Below are 21,890 nucleotides of genomic sequence, written 5' to 3'. Positions count from 1 at the left end.
GCCTCCCGGGTTGATGCCATTCTCCTGCCTCAGCCTCCCAAGTAGCTGGGACTACAGGTGCCTGCCACCATGCCCGGCTAATTTTTTTGTATTTTTAGTAGAGACGGGGTTTCACTGTGTTAGCCTGGATGGTCTCGATCTCCTGACCTCGTGATCTGCCAGCCTTAGCCTCCCAAAGTGCTGGGATTACAGGTGTGAGCCACCACGCCCGGCCAGCCCTCCATAATTTCTTAGAGGTCATTCTGTTTTGGAGTACTATTGAAGATGTCAACTTTATTCTAGTAGGCCCTATATGATGAAGAGCCTAGTAACTTTGAGATCATGTATTTCACCTTGTACATTATATTTTATCTGAGTGCTTCTCATCCTTTAATAGAGAAGCCCAAGCAAGATGTTTGCATGGGAAATCCTATGCCTTTTTAAACTTTCTGCCTGCTTTAGTGCATCAACCCGTGATTATTGATTTTTAAAAATTTTAACCCATAACCTATCTCTTGTAAGCTTCCCTAAAAACTGAGGTTAATAGGGGATTTTATGCCATTACAGAAAAATCTATGTTTCATAGAATGCATTATTTTCTGATACTTTTATCCTGAAGTAACTAGAGCAAAGCTGTCCCTTTAAAATCTAAAATTAAATGAGAAAGATACAGGTTTTCTAACGTTGAAGTGTAATGGCTGAATTAAGATAAGGGAGAAACCCAGAAATTAGGAAAAGGTACACTTAGATTTCTTCTTCAAAAATCATAATGACTAAAATGAAGGTGTCTATTCCCTTTGAATCTTAAAAGAGGAATTCTCAAATTAAAAAAAGACAGTCTTAATACAATGTGTGGTAACTATCTTACTACCCTAATAAAAATAGAAATAAAATCAAACCAAGTTTAGATCAGTTCTTTGATTAAATATTGCTATTGGGCTTTAGTAAGGAGATGTTAGGCATATGTTTCTGTAATATATTGGTTACTGTCATGGAGGACAGCTATCATAGTTTTTTCTGAGCCATCTGTTGGTGTCATTGTCAATAATGAACTCTGGCATTTGGACCATTGATGCAACCAAATATGTCATTTTTCTTTAGAATTGTTATGTTTGTAGGGTTTTTCTATCTTGATTCACTTTATTCCAGCCTGATTCACAATTACTCCTTTACAGAACAGCTTGTATTCGACAAAGCTGTGAAAAAAATCACTCTTTTCTAAATAAGGTTCTTTTTTTTGATTAGAAATTCCATCTTTGCAGTTAAAACATTTGTAAACATAACACAATTTAGATAGAGCTGACTGACTTTTCAAGACTGCTATTTTTATAATGGAAAATGATTTTTCTTAAAGAAGCAATTTGGTGATATGGGCCCTTAGGACTTCCTTGAAAACAGTTGGAATTTACTGCTAGCATATATTGGGTCAGATGAATGAGGGAACATGGGTTTGCTGGTTTGCAATGTTCAAGAAATATTGATATTTTAGAAGAAAATACAGAATATATGTTGGGTCTTATTTTCCACCATGTCCAAGTATCCTTCATATGCCTTTTGTTCTGTGAGATAACAGTTGTTGGTGATCCTGAAAGATGTTTTAGAACTTTCATCCTGCAACATCTGAAAGGAAATGTAGCCAAGATTGGAAAATGTAACCTCCATACTCTACTGGCTTCTTTAGTTGGAGTAATAGTCAATATGTTCTTGCTATTGGAATATACTTAGGCAAGAGAGCCACACAGCCTGCCTGATGAACAACTAAATTATTGATTGGCAATAATTGAAACATGTTCCCCTCCGTCTGGCTCTTCCTTCTTTTCTCAAATCCCTGGAACTGTATAGATTTTTCAGGGCTGTTCTCCTGAGCTATTGATGAAATGAAAATAATAGCACTTGTGTAGCAGTCCTTAGAAAATTGTAATGGTATTGAGCTGAGGCTGGAATCATATAAAATAAATACTAGAGCTCTGATTCCTCTCTCATTTAATCTTTTCCTGGGCTTTTCTAGAGGAGAGTCAAACTAAGATTTAGACAAATATAAATAGAAGCAAGTCACACAGTGTAATGTTGCAACCCAGATATAACTTGAACCCAGTCTTTTAGTTGATAAAGAGGAGATAATTGTAATTGGTGTTAATCTATCAAACCATCTTTCCCTTTTCAGAAGGGTTTTAAAAAAGTAGTTCTTAGGGTTCACTTTCTATCCGCCTAAAAGTGCTAATCTGTAAGTGCCCTACTATAACACAGAAAATTTCTGCCTTATCAGAGGAGAGCATGCCCAGGATTGGTGCCAGGTGTTGTGTTATGCTAGGCTGCCTCCAAAAGTTACTCTCAAAAACTACTCTTCAGTTGGGCCCTTTGTGGTCAGGGAAAAAAAAAAAAAAAAAAAAAAAAAAGTGATACAGTATAATGAAAGAGAGCTCAGAACAATTAAGTAATTTAGAAATAAAAAGACATACCAAAACATCGATTCTCTATTATTATCAGGGACTATGGCATATTTTAAATTCTGTGAATTTTATTTTTCCAGAGGTTGCAAATGGCCTGTAAATGCCTCAGTTGTTAACGACGACAACACCACCACATACACATACACATTGGCCAACAGTTCACTTTGTTACCCTTTTTCTACCGCAAATTTTATGTCCTCCTCACCAAAAAACAAGCTGCATTTTGATTTTGGGAAAATTGTTCTAAAATAGGACTTTAAAAATAATTCCTGGCTGGCTTAACTGGATTGGCAGATGTCCAGCAATGCCAAATCATTTGCCATCTGCCAGTAGTAAGCATGGTTACCACTTTTAATCGTTTAACTCTCTATTTCAGGTTACTCATATTCAGTACAAATTATGAATATTTGCCTTCTGGGGTGAATTAATTCTTGGGTCAGATTATTCCTGTTCCATTTAATAAAATGTCTTTCCTCCTACATGAATATATCTCCTTAAAATGAGCTATTTTACAACTGACATCTTATTAGTAGGGCCATTTTTAAAGGTGCTTTGCTATTTTCATTTTATGCTTCTAGATGAACAGCTATATTACAAAGCATTCTTTAAACGTGCTGTTTTGTGCTATGTAAGATCACCATTTTAATTAGAGATCAGTAACAGTATTTCATCATTTCCCTCTTCCATCCTGGACAATAATTTGATATAATAAAGCAATTATACTGGGCTCTGGGTAGGAATAGAGCTGTGAGAGTTAGATTTAAACTTTCATAGAAGAGTAGACTTAATTCTTGCATTTTGTATATAAAACTAGGTCAGTGTCTTATAGAATGTTATCACTGTATCTCAGATCTCACTTGCCAGCACGTAGGAAGTTTGTTTTGGTTTCAAAATGTACTTTACCCCATGGTGGCTGGCAGGGTACAATACTATTGACATCACTGTGTTTCAAATAGAAAATTAACAAGTAGCTACTGTTGTGATTGCAGATTGCCTTCCCAGTCCCTGTGAGAGAATGCTTTTTCTTTTGGACAGCAACACTTCTCAGCCCCTTGGTACCATTAAATCAGCCAATGGGGGCTGCCAGAATAGGGATGAACACCAACAAAAGGCCAAAGAGTAGAAAAACTGTTAATAAGGCAGAAATCTTTAATCAGTTTCCAAATTGATGTGAAAGATAATTAAAAAATATTCTCTCCCATCGATGGCTAAGTTTTGACAGTAGTCCAGGTTCAGAGCCTGATCTCTCTATAGAGAGGAGTATCCCTTCCATCCACCCAAACCCCTGGAAAGTTGCCAAAGGAAAATAAGCTATTTTGTATTTAGAACAAATTGCCACTGTTTTCTCCAGTGATGTAGCCCTATTTCCCAGACTTTGAAACTTGGAATACAGAAAGTTCTTGTGTGACTAAAGAAGAAATATGGTGAATGAATGATCAAGTTTTTCTTTTTAACTAAATCCTTATAAACAGATAAGAGAGGGTTTTGGAAGTATGCATAGAAACTAAATTTAGCACAGAATGGATGTCAAGTGAGCAATTTCTGTTAAATCACTTTGGAGACTGGGTTCCTTGTGGGAGTTCCAGTCAAGAACAAATGCCTCTGGAACAAGATTTAATTATTATTATTTTTTTCAAATGAGGCTGTCAAAAATGAAGTCTTCCTTAGACATGAATGCAGGATAATTAAAAAAATAGTTGTTTATATGTTCTGCACTATAGTCTTCAACTTAGCAAGCAGTCCATGGATCTTGTAGGGCTATGCATACACTAGTTTCTCATTTATCACATGGGACTAAGAACGGTTGATTTAATTTTTTTCTTCTTTGCATTGTGGAATATTTCTTTCTGGACTTTCCCTTCTCATACCTTGGTTTTCTTAGCTGTTTCTTTTCTGTTTTCCTAGTCCTAGGCCCCTATCACTGTAAATACTTTGATAAAGTCATTCTGTTGTAAAAGCTGCAGTTCTTAAACTCTGCTTCACTGTTAAAAAAGGTGTTGGCCGGATGTGGTGGCTCATGCCTGTAATCCCAGCACTTTGGGAGGCTGAGGCAGGCTGATTGCCTGAGCTCAGGAGTCCGAAACCACCCTGGGCAATATGGTGAAACCCTGTCTCTAGTAAAATAAAAAAATTCGCCGGGCGTGGTGGCACGCGCCTGTAATCCCAGCTACTCAGGAGGCTGAGGTGGGAGAATTGCTTGAGCCCGAGAGGCGGAGGTTGCAGTGAGCCGAGATCGTGCCACTGCACTCCAGCTTGGGCAACAGAGTGAAACTATGTCTCAAAAAAAAAAAAAAAAAAAAAGTGTTGACTCTCATGAAGAGTTAAGTTGGAGACTGTTGGTTACTCTACATGTAGACATCTTTGGTGGTGTGCACCTTAACATTTGCTGGTGACTTCAGTTGCACCAGAAAACAAAAAAACAATAAACAAACAAAAAACGGTTAAGAGTTCTGGCATTCATAAACAGATCTCTCACAAATGTTAGCCTGGCATCTGATTATACTGTTTGGAGGTCCTAGTATTGATTGTTACCTCAACTTTGGTGAGTTTAAGAGTCCCAGAAACATCCACTAGACATATTACATCTCTTCTCCCCACTGTGTGCCAGTCATTTTGTTTATTTGAAAAACAGAAATGACTGAAAGTATGGCTTCAGTCTCAATTGAAATACAGTGTGATTAGTATAAAATCAAGTATTATCTGAGGAAGGAGTATCCCTAGGATGATCTTGTGGAAGAAATTGTTTGGTCATGGCCTGAAAATGAGTTAGATGCCCACCAGGTGGACATTTGGAGAGAATGGCATTCCAGGTAGAGAAATTGGCAAGTACAAAAAAGCACATTTGGTTATGGAAGAGGTTTGCAAGGGTATGAGTTATGGGAAATGAGGCTGGAAAGGTGGTAGGCAGAGGACTAAATTATAGTCTTCAAACAGGTAAAGATTACTGACAACTTGAAAAATCGTTACAGCATTTAGCTCAGTGGTATAATAGGGCACTGTTGTTTACTGATGATAATTGTTACTGAGTGACACTTCACGTTCTTCATATTTCTGAGTTGTAAAGACTAAATAACATTTCAGCCTATGTGGAATCTGTGTAGTTTGAGAAAGAATATGCTACTATTTTGTCATCATTAATTTACATCTCCCTTTCCTCTCTCTTCCATATCTTCTCTCCCTTCTCCCTTGTCCCTTATTTTTCTCTCTTCAAACCTTTGAGAGACATAATCCTAGCCATGAGTCAAAAATGATGTTCCAAAGTCTATAGTGATGTGTAGTGATTTGCTCTAGCAGTCTGAACATAAATTCCTGGAGATCCTGGGATGTAGTACAGGTTGAGCATCCCGAGTCCAGAAATATGAAATGCTCCAAAATGTGAAACATTTTGAGCATCAACATGACTCTCAACAGAAGTGCTCATTGGAGCATATCAGATTTGGGATTTTTGGATTTAGGATGCTTAGCTGAATATAATGCAAATATTCCAAAATCCGAAAAAATGAGAAATCCGAAACACTTCTGGTCCTAAGCATTTCACATAAGGAATACTCAACCTGTCTGAAATAATATGAAATTTGAAGTCTTCTTTTAAAAACATATTTTGCATTATTTGTGCTTGTTTTTATATACAATGTTTTTCTTCCAAATTTTTGAAAAAAAATTAGGACTTCTGGAAAGGATAGTATAACCCTGTGGCTTCAAATATCCTTTGGCTCAGTGTTGAATACCTCTAGCGGTATATATAGCCTATGCTAAAAACTATTTAGATTTTATTGAAAGAAAGTGGTTTTAAAAAGTCTCCCAAGAATAAGTAACATGCATCTCAACCATTTTAATTCTTATTTGTATACAGATAAGCCCTTTCATGCTGAGGCTGACAATGTGACAGAATAATTTATATTATTATATATTATATGTAATTTGTATAATTTGCAACTTTATAATAACACTTGATATTTCTATTTGATTATAAGATACCAATTAAGACTATTTAAGTGAAAGCTGCTTCTTTTTGAAAAGTGAGAAGAGAGTCCCAGCTATTTTCCTAAGTTTTTATTTCTGTCATCATTAAGTCCCATGACTACCACAATCAGATCTGACGCTAGGGACATGCCACTTGCCAAGTTACTACCTGGGAGTTAACAGTCTGTTTATTTTCTGTGAATTAGATAATATATGAGTTGTAGGTGAAACATACAATTATCAAATGCCATTTTGTAGAAATAGCTTGTTTAGCTTTTTTTTTTTTTTTTGTGAGATGGAGTCTCACTCTGTCACTCTGGTTCGAGTGCAGTGACGCGATCTCAGCTCACTGAAACCTCTGCCTCCCAGGTTCAAGCGACTCTCCTGCTTCAGCCTTCTGAGTAGCTGGGACTACAGGCGCGTGCCACCACTCCTGGCTAATTTTTTGTGTTTTTAGTAGAGACTGGGTTTCACTGTGTTAACCAGGGTAGTCTCGATCTCCTGACCCCGTGATCCGCCCGCCTCAACCTCCCAAAGTGCTGAGATTACAGGCATGAGCTACCATGCCCGGCCTTTGTTTAGCTTTTTTATTTCATGAACAGAATAAGCTGAACAGCAGAATATGATCGTACATGTTTTAGTAAATAAAACTCAGCCACAATATGCTTTTGATATATCAGGATCCATTTTTAATGTCATTTTTCATTAGGAAAACAGGCAGGCAGGGTTTTTTGGGGGGGTAAATTTGGGTTTTCAGAAGATTCTCAACACATTAAGTTTTAGAGACACTTTGGTATATAGAATGTAGGATAAGTAGCTAGCTGCTGTCACATGCAGGAGTGTGTGTCAGGAATTGGGAAACCTGGCCACAAGCCACTGCAGCTTTGAAGAATGTGGCTCATGGGAGGACTCATAGCCTATTACGTAACATTCAGCAGAGAGGAAAATATAAGCACTGTCTCCATCACTTGACTTGCTTTCCATTTTGATTTAGTTACCTGGTAAAGTCTAGGTATCCTATAGTGGAAGAATGAAAGACAAGCAGGTTCCAATGAAGGACCATGCCTCCAAAGGCATCTGCCAGTGGATCATCTGTGGGGCCAGGCAGGGGTTAGATTTATTATTGTTGGACAGGGGCATTAGAGTTTTAAAGACTACTTGAAAAACATCATCAAATGATACTCGGTTTGTTTCTGAAAGGGTATTCTTTCCTCTCTTTTCCCACAACAGTGTACGCTTCCTATAGTTGATACACCTGTGCTTTAAAATAGCACAGCTACTAGTGGAGCCATTTTATAGCAAAATCATTTCCCTTCATGTTCTGTGGTACATCAGTTTGGCAGTAGAGGTTACAGAGTTTGAAATCAAAAGGAGCATTGGTTCCTTCAGGGAAAAATGATCCCAGTCTTCCAAAATAAAAGCCAAACAGACTCTAATTGTTCTTTATCCCACAAGGGGCTTGCCCTTTTTTGAAGGTGTGGTTAATTTTGATAGGACTCTTCTCTCTAACAGGGTTAGTGGCTGGGAATTACCTTTTCCCCTGGGCAAAACCCACTTTAAAATCTCATTTTAAAACAGAACTCAAAGTGTCTTTGAAAATAAAAGTACTTTGGGAACTCTTCATTCTCCAACCCCCTCCCTCAGCAAGGCAACTCCAGTTTTCTCACAGGGCACTTCCTGCTGCAGTACTTTAATTCTAACTTTGTTTTACTGTAACTCATGCTAAAATAGGAAAGGTTTCAGTTTTACAGTTTTTATTAGCTGTTCATGTTTTTTTAAAAAGGTATATGTTAAATAAAAGTAAAGTAAATGTCTACCAAGGAGCTAAATGTTTTAAAAAATCAGTTTCCATTAAATCTAGTTCTATAAATGTTTCAGTACCAGGTTCTTTCTACTTGCTGTTTGTCTAGTGTTCATCATAATATTCAGAACAGCAGCCTTAACTTTCCCCGTCCTTCTTTCCCTTCTTTTACTAGAGGTGCAGGACCATGCCTTTCATGAATCCTTATTCTCTGTGTCAGCTCTTCTCTCCCTTAGAGACTTGAAAAACATCATCATATGATAGTTGCAATTTTTTTCCTCAGTGAATATGGAATTTTTTTTTTTTTTTTTGGTGGAGTCTTGCTCTGTTACCCAGGCTGGAGTGCAGTGGCGCGATCTCAGCTCACTGCACCCTCCACCTCCCGGGTTCAAGCAATTATCCTGCCTCAGCCTTCTGAGTAGCTGAGATTACAGGCATGGACCACCATGCCTGGCTAATTTTTGCATTTTTAGTAACGTTGGGGTTTCACCTTGTTGGCCAGACTGGTCTCGAACTCCTGACCTCAGAAGATCTGCCCGCCTGGGCCTCCCAAAGTGCTGGGATTACAGGCGTGAGCCACTGCACCCAGCCCGTGAATAAGGATTTTCAAATCAAACCAAGCTATTTTCTTCTATTGCTTGTCTGTTTTCCTTCCCCCGAAGTCTTACAGCATCCATGATTTGGCAACCTCATACAGGAGACTCTTGAGCTACCAGTCACATGAGAATGAAGGCAAGAAAAGAAAGGACCAGATGGCATCAAAAGATATGCCTTTCTAGGTCACTGGTGGTGAAGCTCGCAATCTGGTTACCAACAGGGAGACTTATGGGGGAAAGGGTGGAGAGCAGCACCAATGAAAAGGAAGAATAATTTTGCCATACAATTGCTGTTCTAAGAATTTGTAGGAGAGAAAAAAACTTACACATTGAGGAGAATGGATTTTTCTGATTTAACTCTTTCCAGTTTACAGTTACAGGGCATCCATTGCTCTTGGAAGGGTACATTTACCTAAGTGGCATCTAAGGACATGTGGTAACCGTGTGTATTATTTGGATGGGACTCTCCCTCTTGGTCAGCTGCTGTTCAACTGCCATTAACCATTTGTTATTCTACTCTCCAAATGCCTGTTTCATTTAAATACAAAAACTTAAGGAAATGACATTTATCTTCCACAGGTACACCTCTCTCCACAAGAGCAGAGGAAATAATTCACTGTTCATCCTTCATATTAATATCAATTTTGGAGGACTGTATTTACAAAATATGAAGAATGGCATCACTTGCCCTTGTGAGAGATCTCAGGGTGTATTTTCTTGGTGTAAGCTGTATCTCAGAGCAGATGAATAATTATTTGACAATAAATGTTCAGTAGTGGCTAATAAAAAATACCTTTTAGAGCATTCTGCCTTCCCTGTTCATTTAGGCATTTTTCAAACTTTGGTCTGGGTACCTCCTGATTTGTCAGTGCATTGCAGATCCTCAGACAGCTGAAACTAGCTGATTATTTCCTTATAGAATTCCAGCTCAGTTGTTTTCCCTTGAAGGAGAGAAAATAAGGCATTTAAAATTTTATGTTTAAACATGCTCCCAGTTTATAAATTTAGGTCCTTTACTTTTTAAATTACCTGGAGAATCTTTGCTTTTTCATAGACAAATTCAATATTCTTCAAGTCCAAAGTCAAATTTCAACCTCTTTTTCAAGTCTACCTCCTCTGATTACAATCTCTCCATTTATTCAAATTCTGTTGTCCTTGATATCTGTATGACTCATTCAGTGTGGACCAAATGATACAAAACAGTATGTTTCTTTCTGTAGTCTAGAACGTAAACTCTTAAAGTTAACATTTCTTTTTTACTTTTCTTTCTCAAGCAGGTATCTGAAACAGTGCTGAGTACGTAAAATCCATGTAATAAATACATGGAATGATTAAAGAGAGAAAAAATTTTAATATGTTATTTTCATTCTAGGTTTTAGCAAGTATCACAAAACGGAAAATAGACCCACCTTTCTTTTCCTTGATATGAAAGTTTACGGAATCATTTTGATCTCCCCTCCCCTCCCCTCCCCTCTCCTGTTGTTCCTGAGGCAGACTTTCACTCTGTGGCCCAGGAAGAATGCAGTGGCGCCATCTCGGCTCACTGCAACCTCCATCTCCTGGGTTCAAGCAATTGTCGTACCTCAGCCTCCCGAGTAGCTGGGATTACAGGCATGCGCCACCATACCTGGCTGACTTTTATATTTTTAGTAGAGATGGGGTTTTGCCGTGTTGTCCAGGCTGGTCTCGAACTCTTGGCCTCCAACAGTCCGCCCACCTCATTCTCCCAGAGTGCTAGGATTGTAGGCGTGAGCCAGCATGCCCAGCCCATTTTGAAGTTTCTTAAAAACTAAAAAATACAAGATAATTCTTACATATACTGAAGTTTTGGAGTTAATTCGAACAAAATTGACAAGGTATTCTTGTGGTAATGTGCTTAACTTTACTAGTTGCTTTGTTGAGTTTTTTAGAAGACTGAATTTAAAGCTGGAATGTCTATTAATGTAGCTGCCAGTCTCTGTTTCCACGCTCCAGTCATATTATATGAGTGCAGTTGTTATATGCCATAATAATCTTAATGAAGAGTTTAAAGGCACTTTTTACTCCAGTGTTTTGTTGTTGTCGCTGTTTGTTTGCTTTTTCTGGTCTGCTGAGCAAGAGTACTGTGGTCACATGGGAATCCTCACCTAAGAAATTTTCCAGTTAAAAATAAAAATTTAGCTAAAGGTTCCATGCATTTCAGTAGTATAGTAGGGGAGGAAAGTGACTTTGAAGTTGTTAAATATCATTAAGGAGAATCCATTGATACACCTTTAATTTAGGGATTCCTTTATCCACATCACTTATGTCAGGTTTCAGCCTGGACCCAAATATTAGACTTGAGGTACTGAACTCAATAAAGAAATTTGAAATGGAAATACTGTCAGACCTTTAACTATAGTTAGGTTAGTAGGTGCTAAAAGAATCTTAATTCATCAGCCAAACCTCTGACCTCATTACCTTTAATCATCCTTGTTTATCATGACATAATTGGCTGCTTATTGTCTTCTCCTACCTCTCTTTCAAATTGCTAGCCTTTTAGAATTTCACTTGACATTATTTCTTGTCTATTAAGACAGAGAAAGCACATAGTTTGGTGTATGAATTAGCAAAACTATTTTGGTCCTCTTTCAGAAGAGAATGGAGGGTATGTGTTTTGTTCTTGATGCAGTTAAGACAGTTACTGAAAGTTCAATTATAGGTCCTTAAGGAGGAGGGGTAAACTATGAACATATTTGTGGATTTTCTTTTCAGATATGCTGTTAACTGCTGGATTACCTTATCCCTTATGAAACACAGGACCAAAGATGTGGACTAGTATTGTTTTAGGATGAAGTTAAATATTCAGAACTCTCTCATCACCATGATCATAGTTCTTTTAGGGCACAGGGAAGGTAAATCCATGAGGTTCTCTGCTATCATTTCTAGGAGAAATTTCCGTCAACTTTCCCACAGAAAGGGTAGATTAGAGAATGCAATGACTTTCAGTAAGTAATTTTTGTCACCTGTTGTCCTTGTGGATTGGAGGCAGGTAGTGAGAGAGAGGAAGAGAGAAAAATAAAAAAAAATTAAGCTAACAAGCTAGCACACTTAGGTAAGAAGCAGGGGGTTATTTTCTGGGTTATTTCTGTGGCTAGAATTGACCACAGGACATACATTTTGTCTAATCCTACCCTAGCTGGTCACAGAATTTTGCTTTTTCTTTTGTATTGGAGTATAAGAAATCACCATTTTTATAAGTGAAAAGTGGCTGAATATCAGAAATTTCATATGGTTCAAACTAATATATAACAACATGTAACACACTGTAGGATGGCTACAGTTGTAGAGAAGTAGGGGGTGTGTGTGTGTGTGCGCGCGCATGCCCACACACACATGTGCAAACAAGTAAAAGGTGGGAGGGAGGAAATAGAAACTTGTGAGCATTTTATACTCCCTTGGGGTACCACAGCTGAAAACCTCTCCTCTCACCTGTGGTTTTAGTTATTCAAGATCAAATACAATTGTCCTTTTAGTTATTCAAGATCAAATACAATTTTCACACTTCCATATTATACAGTTGAGACAGTTTATGGGGTGAGTTAAAAAATAAACCATCTTGACAGAGATTACCATTGGGGATAATAATCTAAAGTGACTGTTGTCTAAAGAGTACAGCAGAAATAGCAGAGACTGAAATGCAGCCACCCCTACATTCTTTGAAAGTGGAGAATTAGGGGTGTAACATCTATCCTGTGGGCTGAATAGATGCAAATTATTGTTTATCTTAAAATACATTTTATGATATTTCTAGTGAAATATCCAGACTGTGCTGATTTGACTTTTTGTCTTTCTTAGACGAGCTCATCTGCGCCTTTGTTTAGAACGTTTAAAAGTTCTGATTCCACTAGGACCAGACTGCACCAGGCACACAACACTTGGTTTGCTCAACAAAGCCAAAGCACACATTAAGGTGAGAATTTTTACTTTCAGATTTGCACAATTCACTCGGTTCTGGTTTAATTATTGGCACTGATTCCTATTCATATATATCAGCTAGTTCACCATGCCCTTCTTAGTAACTGACCTCAAGAGAAGTCTTTCTAAAAACTTATCAGCTAATCTGATGGGAACAACATAACCTGATTAAACTAAATTGTTTTGACAGTGTGGCCATTTGAAGAGCTGGGAACACTAGGAAAATAACAATTACCCTCTTCATACTCAGAAGGAAGGCAGTTGTGCCCTCTGGTGGAGATGACTTCATTTGGCTGCATCCTTCAGTATTTTTCCATCAAATACCACACTACAGAGGAAGTTTCTCTGTGGAGATTACAGACTTTTAGAAGTCCATCTTGTTCAGTAACATAGCATTCATTACATACACACAAAAGTAAAGACAAAACTATTTTTCATTTTTAAAAATATGTATTTATATGCATTCTCATTTCGGAGGCTTTAAAAATGTATTTATGTATTTTTATACACACACACACACACACACACACACACACGTGTATATTCATTCATGTTTTCTCTGCCAAAGAAGGAATCAGTTTTTTTGTTTGTACTGGACTATACACAAATGTAAAAATCATTTCATCATTTCAGAAACTTGAAGAAGCTGAAAGGAAGAGCCAGCACCAGCTTGAGAATTTGGAACGAGAACAGAGATTTTTAAAGTGGCGACTGGAACAGCTGCAGGGTCCTCAGGAGATGGAACGAATACGAATGGACAGCATTGGATCAACTATTTCTTCAGATCGTTCTGATTCAGAGCGAGGTAGGCAACTTGCCTCTTCTTTAATGAAATACTAAACATCTCTGTATCTGGATTTAGGGAGGGTATGTTGGGAGGCACTGTATTTGCTTTCTTTTTAGGGAACAGTGTAACATTGTAGGTTTTATGCAATCATAATATTGTCTGGCAGAGCCAGTGTGGGCTATTAAACTTTTTGGGTTTTTTTCCTTGAAAAAAATATATATTCATATTTATGTATTTATATTATATATTATATAATGTCCCTCAATATGGGTTTGTCTAATGTTTTCAAATGATTAGATTGAGGGTATACAGTTGGGGTAAGGAATATCACAGAAGCAATGTTGTGCCCGGTGGCTCACGCCTGTAATCCCAGCACTTTGGGAGGCCAATGTGGGTGGATCACGAGGTCAGGAGATCGAGGCCATCCTGGCTAACACGGTGAAACCCGTCTCTACTAAAAATACAAAAAATTAGACGGGTGTGGTGGTGGGCGCCTGTAGTCCCAGCTACTTGGGAGGCTGAGGCAGGAGAACAGCGTGAACCCGGTAGGCAGAGCGTGCAGTGAGCCGAGATCATGCCACTGCACTCCAGCCTGGGCGAGAGCGAGACTCCGTCAAAAAAAAAAAAAATAATAATGATGTGCCCGTGTCAGGAAGATACATGATGTCGAAGTTTTTATTACTGGTGATGTGAATTTTTATATGTAGATTTTAAAGTACAACACCCTTTATTTCGCTTTCCATCTATCCTAGAATATTTGTCTTTGACAGAATTAAAGAACAGAAGTCAACCAAAAAAGAATGGTTTGAATTTTACTGATCATTCTTCTAAAGCTCCCACCACATCAGGCTTCATATCACATTAAAAGATCCCAGAGGTGAACACTGGTGATTTGAAGCCTTACATTTGGAGAAAAGAGCTCATGAGCTCTTCAGGATTCTAAAACATGAGACAAATGACAGGGTTTTTTTGTTTGTTTTTAGGACTCTGATTTTGTTTTTTGGTTTTGACTTTCTTAAGTGGAAATTTTCAAACATACTTAGAATAGAATAATGAACTCCTGTATACCCACCATTCAGTTTGAATAGCTGTCAACTTGTTTCATCTGTTTTTCACTACCCTCACCCTCAGTATTTTTTCTGGAATGCTTTAACTCAAATCCCAGATAACATCATTTTGCCCCTAAATACTTCAGTATGTATCTTGAATAAATAGGATTTTAAAAAATGTAATTATAATGCAATTATAATACCCCACAAAATTAATAAAATCAGATAATCTTATTTAATATCATCTAATATCCAGTCTGTGATAAATTTTCTCCAGTTGTCTCAAAAATGGTATTTTACCATTGGTGTGTTTAAATCAGGATCCAAAGGCCACATTGCATTTGTTTGATGTGCCTTTTAAGATATTAATCTATAATAATTTTTCCTGTTCCACACCATTTTGGTAGAAACAAAAACTGATTTCTATACAACATCTCAAAAAGACTTCTTTGGCAGAGAAAACATTAATGAATATATAGGTATAGATCTGTGTGTGTATATATGTACATATTTTTTGAAACATCAAGAGACTGAGTCATTTTTCTTATAGAATTTCCCACATCCTAGATTTGTCTGATTGTATTCTCATGGTGTCATTTAATATGTTATGTCCTTTATGTTTACTGTAAACTAGTTGGTAGATGCAGAATACTTCATAGGTGGTGCTTTGTACTTCCTGTTAAGTCAGTATTGTGTCTAGTTGTCGCACTTTTAATATTAATCAGTAGGTTCAGGTAAGGTCATTTTAATACATTTATATAAATGTATCAGCCTTTAACTTAATAGTTTTAGCAATTCTTGCCCTTATTTCATTGAGGTGTCATAAAATAGTGGTTTTCTAATTGTGTCATTCCTCATGTATTAATAACTGTTTTTCTTCTATAAACATTTTCTCAACTTTTCCGTTATCCTGAAATAAAGTTCATACAGGGAAGGTGGGATAAATGCTTGGTCTTGTTTTTTGCTTTATCAGTTTCCCAAACAGAGCTGGTACCATAGCAACTTCCAGAAGTAACAAGTTTTGGTTTTACTGGTTTTTGATTATATCATGAACTCACGTTTTGCTGTACCGAATGTGTTCCAATCCATTGCAGTCATCCTTTTAAATTCTTTTGAATGCTCAAACTGTCCCAGATTTGGTGAGTAGGAGCCTTTCAAATAGTTTTTTCATCCTTTTTAACACAACCCTAGGAGTTCTTGTTTTTCTGTTCTGTTATTTTTCTATGTAAAAGTTTATTTTTGTGTGGCACTCAGTTTTCAAGAAAAGTCTACCAGAGGCAGTAGCAAGAACCTGAAGGACATGCTGCATTTATAACAGTGAAGTATAGCAGAAATAACCCTGAATTAGGTATAGCAGAAATAACCCAGACCTTGGTGTCCTGGTCTTTCCTCTATTGCTAGCTAGTGGAAACCTCTTCTTAGGTCTTTAGGTTTTAGCTGTCCTTCCTGTTACCTCCTCCTTGTACCCACCCCAACTACCTCCAAATTTCAGAGAGGAGGGTGTATTTCATCACTATAGCTCTAAAATTTTTTTTAGTGTTCCCAGTGTACCTTACTTTAGTAGTACCTTACCAAGTACCATCCTTATCCTGAGCTGGCAACCTCCTTTTTGTAGTGTTACAGGGGCTTTTAGTTAACATCTCTGGTACACTTGGCTAAAGCAGTTTCTCATTTTTTTTTTTTTAATTTTTAAAACATTTTTAAATTTTATTAAAATAGAGATAGGCCTTGTTGCCCAAGTGGTCTCAAACTCCTGGGCTTCAAGCAATTCTCCCGCCTTGGCCTCCCAAAGTGCTGGGATTACAGGTGTGAGCCGCTGTGCTGGCCATCATTTTACTTTGTTTTGACTGAGTTCAGCATGCTCTTTTGAATAGTGTGCCTTGTTATTATCTTCTAGTTGTAGGTTGGATGAATGTTCAGTGGTGTGGGGAAAAATGGTTTCTGAAGCAATATGGATATAGAGCAAATATATGAATTAATAGATTATTTGGATAGCTGCCTACATTTTAAAAACACAACTCTAGAATCTCTAAAACTTTTGAAGCAACAAGCCCTTTTGAAAAGTATATTCCTGGAAATAGCTTCACCCTGTCCTTTTGGCCTCACAAGAATCCACTTTTTTTTTTCTTTTGAGACAGAGTCTCGCTGTGTCTCCCAGGCTGGAGTGCAGTGGCGCGATCTTGGCTCCCTGCAATGTCTGCCTCCCAGGTTCAAGTGATTCTGCTGCGTCAGCCTCCCAAGTAGCTGAGATTACAGGCGCGTGCCACCATACCCGCCTAATTTTTGTATTTTTAGTAGACACAGGGTTTCACCAAATTGGTCAGGCTGGTCTTGAACTCCTGATGTCGTGATCCACCTCCCTCAGCCTCCCAAAGTGCTGGCCGCACCTGGCTGAATCCACTTTTTTTTTTTTTTTAAAGCAGTTGTGATTAGTATGACCCCTTAAAGTCAGTGCCAAATGTGAAACATCAGGCTTTGAATTTGTTTTAAGGTAACTGAAAAATCCTGGGTTCACTCTAGCTCTGATGGGAGAAAACAACTTTTTAACTCCTTTTTGTTTTTAACGTGTATTGCTTTATGTATATTATTGGTGATTGAATATCTAGTATTTAACAATTAAGATTTTTTTTATTTGTAAGAGGGTCTCACTCTGTCACATAGGCTGAAGTGCAGTGATGAGACGTGGGCACACTGCAGCCTCAACTTCCTGGGCTCAAGAGTGATCCTCTCACCTTAGCCTCCCGAGTAGCTGGAACTACTGGCTCACCCAGTGTACCCAGCTAATTTTTGTGGGGTTTTTTTTTTTTTTGGTAGAAATGGGGTCTCACTTTGTTACCCAGGCTTGTCTCAAACTCCTGCGCTCAAGCGATCCCTCCTGCCTTAGCCTCCCAGAGTGCTGGGATTACAGACACTGCATCCAGCAACATTATCTGTCGATAGCTGAGTCAAATATTTATTTATTTATTTATTTTTTAATGTTTGGTTTTTAAGTCTGTATACTACCATCAAAATGGATCTCACTATAATCTGAAGACTTTTAAGTATCAGGCCCTTATTTCAAGCTATATTTGATGCAAGAAAATTAAATCTAAGACATATCCCTCAAACTCTACTTTATTATGACTTGTTTGACTGACTAGTTGAAGATCTTTATGATGAATCCTAGAAGTCTGTTGAACTATCTGTAGAATGGCACCACCAAAGGCCTGGATGGGTAAATTTTCTAGTTTGCCTATATTAAGTTTATGCTCCTGCCCACCATTTAAGGCAACCCTGATTAATAAACAGAACTGAGGATTAGTTTGTGGTTTAATGCAAAACAGATGTTTTTAAACCACTTGGGGGTTAGGACCTTTTAATATTAAGCACTAATTCCCAAATACGCCAAGTGGTTTTAGTGGGAGGTCCAGACGAACTGGCGTCAAAGGATTTAGTAAATTTGCTGCCTAAATTAAGACCACCACTGTATGTCAGACATTCCCCTTGGCAAAAAAATATTCCTGTCTCTTCACCTTCAGTTCCTCTGTTCTCCAGGGATCACTGATAATAAGCTTGTTGTATTAACATTTTTATACCTCTTTTCCTCATGCCGTTAGTTTTTGAAGGTGTGCTATACTTGATTATTAATGTTCTTTTTTTTTTTTTTTTTTCCTTTGGCAGAGGAGATTGAAGTGGATGTTGAAAGCACAGAGTTCTCCCATGGAGAAGTGGACAATATAAGTACCACCAGCATCAGTGACATTGATGACCACAGCAGCCTGCCGAGTATTGGGAGTGATGAGGGTTACTCCAGTGCCAGTGTCAAACTTTCATTCACTTCATAGAACCCAGCATGACATAACAGTGCAGGGCAAAATATTCACTGGGCCAATTCAATACAAACAATCTCTTAAATTGGGTTCATGATGCAGTCTCCTCTTTAAAACTAAACTATACTTGAACAAAAGGGTCAGAGGACCTGTATTTAAGCAAATACTTAGCAAAAAGTGGGGCAGAGCCTCCCAAGGAGAACAAATATTCAGAATATTCATATTGGAAAAATCATAATTTTTAGTGGCAGCAGAAAACTTGTGTGAAATTTTCTTGATTTGAGTTGATTGAAAAGAGGACATTGGAGATGCCATCCTCTTTCGCTTTTCTAGTTTGCTCATACTACATTGAGTAGACACATTTAAGGATGGGGTTATGAACCCTTCCTGAGCTTTATGGTCCTAAAAGCGAAATAAAAAGTATTCAAATGAAAAGACAAGAAAATCAGGTATTAATCTTGGATAGCTAATGAGCTATTAAAACTCAGCCTGGGACAGTTTATCATGAAGCCTGTGGATGATCAATCCTTTATTATTATTATTTTTTTAAAAAAGCTCATTTCATGCTCTGCAAAAGGAGAGACTCCCATGAAGCCTTTTGAAAGGGATCATCATGCAGCTCAGCCTTCTGTTGGATTCCATGCTAAGCAAGCTAACCTTATCCTGCATTGTTAGCACTAGGGCACCCAACTGCCAGCTCTCCATCCTGCTGCCCTTAGGCCACATGGGAGCAGTTCATGCATGACAGCCTCTATCCTACAAGGCCTATGAGTATGGATTGGGGAGCCAGAAGGAAAAAGCTCCACGTGCCTCTGTGTCTGCGTGGGTCAGAAGAGTTGTGCACGCAGACTAGCAGGCCAAGGTCTGAGCCACAGCAGCATTTTTATTTCAGATTTTGATAACTGTTTATATGTGTTGAAAACCAAAATGACATCTTTTTAAAGCTTATCCATAAAAAAAACATAGATGTCTTTTATAGTGGAAAAACACATGGGGAAAAAAATCATCTATTTTGATGCAGCATTTGATAATGATAAAACACCTCACACCTCACTCTTTATAGTGCACAAAATGAATGAGGTCTGGGCTAGGTAGAAAAAAGGTCAATGCTATTTTTGTTTTTAGAATCATTACCTTTTACCAGCTTTTAACCATCTGATATCTATTGTAGACACACTATCATAGTTAACATAGTTAAGTTCAGCACTTGTCTCATTTTAATGTAAAGATTTGCTTCCATTTTCCTACAGGCAGTCTCTCTCTTCCTCACAGTCCCACTGTGCAGGTGCTATTGGTACTCTTACGAATATTTTCAGTAATGTTATTTTCTTCTAAGTGAAATTTCTAGCCTGCACTTTGATGTCATGTGTTCCCTTTGTCTTTCAAACTCCAAGGTTCCCCTGTGGCCCTCTCTCTTACCCTGGGAAGGCCTCTTGGAGACCTTACCCCTGGCTGTTTGGACTTTGTATACTTTAAATAATTTAACTACCCTTAATTACTTAAAAAAAAAAAAAAAAGCTTTATGATTTTCATAACTTATTGCTGATTTTAATGGATTGTTAATTTCAGTCCTGTAGTTTTATTTTATGTTTAGATAGGGCTGGGCAAGGAAAAAGAAAATAAAGACAACCATATTTAGCAGTGCAGTTGAGTTGTGTGTTAATGTTAGACTATCCCTTTGTAAGTGGCACTTTAACAGCATTCACTGCTTCTATATATAGTGTACCATCTTGGTCATATGTTACGCCTCAACATATACTTGTTCTTGTGCTCTTCCTGTGCCTCTGGAAGTTTTTCCTTGATTGTGCTATGTTTGAGTGGAAGAAATTCTTTGAAGTAGATGTGAGTGAAAAATTGCATGCCTTTAGAAGCCCAGTATCAGAATTTGCTACGTTTCAGGTGCTAGGGACTTAATGAAAAACATGACAAAACCATTTTTGTGGCCCAGGTAAATTATTTCTGCTTTCACTTATAATTACTACTGGCTGAGTGAAGATGTTGCCTCTATATTTGCTTACTCTTGACCAAGTGTGAGACAGTTTGAAGAGTGTGCTACCATGGAAATTGAATGAAGCCAGTGACTAAGCTTCTGTTTTATTATTCTCATGGCCTTCGCTTGCATTATTTGCCCTAGGGCATTATTTGGGCCTTCATTCAGAAGAACTTGAGGTGCTGCCATTTCGTTGTATATGTACAGGATTATGGGCTGGAAAGCATTTGTTATAAACCTATAGTGCACATTTTAACTGCCCCCTAAATTATTCCTTCCCTGGGTTTGTTTTCTTTGGGGTGGTGTAGATTGTATGATGAGTAAGAAGTATTAATTTTTTAAAAGACAAATCAACTTTGAAGACACAAAAGTTAATTGGAAGAAATAAAAACTGTGAATGAAGAATACCCGAGTTCTTTTTGTACCATCCTTCTTTATGAAGGCAAAAACATGAATAGGTATCCACACCTAAAGAGTTAACTATCTCCTAAATGTCTATTTTGTTACCAAATCAGTATCAATGACAAATCGAATAGCAGTTTGAATTATAATTGCCATTCCTGTTCTGCAATTTCAACAGGAGCCTGACTTATAACTCCATATAACCTAACTGCATGTGGTTTAATGTGCCATACTGATAATAATCTTAACTGCTTCAGGTAGGACACAAAGCCATTGTCATGATCTGTTCTCTAAATAACTTGGGAGCATCCCTTTAGCTACGCTATTACTCAAATTGCAAACAAGTCTGGAAGTTCCACTAACCTTAGTCTTCACTAACCTTATTTAGGGTACCCTATTTATAAAACACCTGAGTGACATTTGTATTAAAAGGTACAGGTAGGCCAGGCGCAATGGCTCACACCTGTAATCCCAGCACTTTGGAAGGCAGAAGTGGGCAGATCACTTGAGTTCAGGAGTTTGAAACCATCCTGGCCAACATGATGAAATTCCATTGCCCACTAAAAAAAAACCTATGAAAAATTAGCTGAGCGTGGTGGCATGCGCCTATAGTCCCAGCTACTCAGGAGGCTGAGGCAGGAGAATCACTTGAATCCGGGAGGCGGAGGTTGCAGTGAACTGAGATTGAGCCACTGCAGTCCAGCCTGGGCAACAGAGCAAGACGCTGTCTCAAAGAGGTACAGGTAAAACCTATAGTGCATTATGACTAGAGGATTCTGAAGTCATGGCAACTCAAGTTTCTGGTTAGAATAGGTATGAAAACTCCTATTTTCATACCTTTCTAATCTCCCCGACAATGACTACTTTTAGCGTTACAAAGGAATTTTAAGAGGCAGTGAGAATTATTGAGGCAAAGTTCCTGACCAAAATCAGGTTCCCAACAGTTAACCCAAAACAGTAAAATGTGGGAAAAGCAAGTGTTTTAATTATACTTTAATCCCAGTTCCAACATTTGCTGACCCTGGTTGTTACTTAATTTCTTCATGGAACCTTTTTCCTCCTGAAAAGCTACTATAAGTACTACCTCTATCTTGAAAGGTTGAACTTAACCACCCCACTCCCCGACTG

The 21,890-nt window shown here is 37.9% G+C and overlaps 1 protein-coding gene across 5 annotated transcripts in view; it reads left to right on the top strand.

Moving 5' to 3' along the window:
- The window catches only part of MXI1 (MAX interactor 1, dimerization protein), an 83,040-nt gene extending 62,282 nt beyond the window's left edge, over positions 1-20,758 (top strand). For all 5 annotated transcript variants that reach the window (XM_011967548.1, XM_011967552.1, XM_011967550.1 and 2 more), the window contains 3 exons: positions 12,606-12,720; positions 13,359-13,530; positions 18,222-20,758. In XM_011967548.1, coding sequence (XP_011822938.1) covers positions 12,606-12,720; positions 13,359-13,530; positions 18,222-18,385 — 451 coding nt within the window. In that variant the 3' untranslated portion in view covers positions 18,386-20,758. The remainder of the gene's footprint in view (positions 1-12,605; positions 12,721-13,358; positions 13,531-18,221) is intronic.
- The last annotated feature ends 1,132 nt before the right edge of the window (positions 20,759-21,890 follow it).

This window comes from Mandrillus leucophaeus, unplaced genomic scaffold (assembly GCF_000951045.1).
Source record: "Mandrillus leucophaeus isolate KB7577 unplaced genomic scaffold, Mleu.le_1.0 Scaffold80, whole genome shotgun sequence".
NCBI classification, from domain to species: Eukaryota; Metazoa; Chordata; class Mammalia; order Primates; family Cercopithecidae; genus Mandrillus; species Mandrillus leucophaeus.
This window is presented reverse-complemented; position numbering and strand designations above follow the sequence as displayed.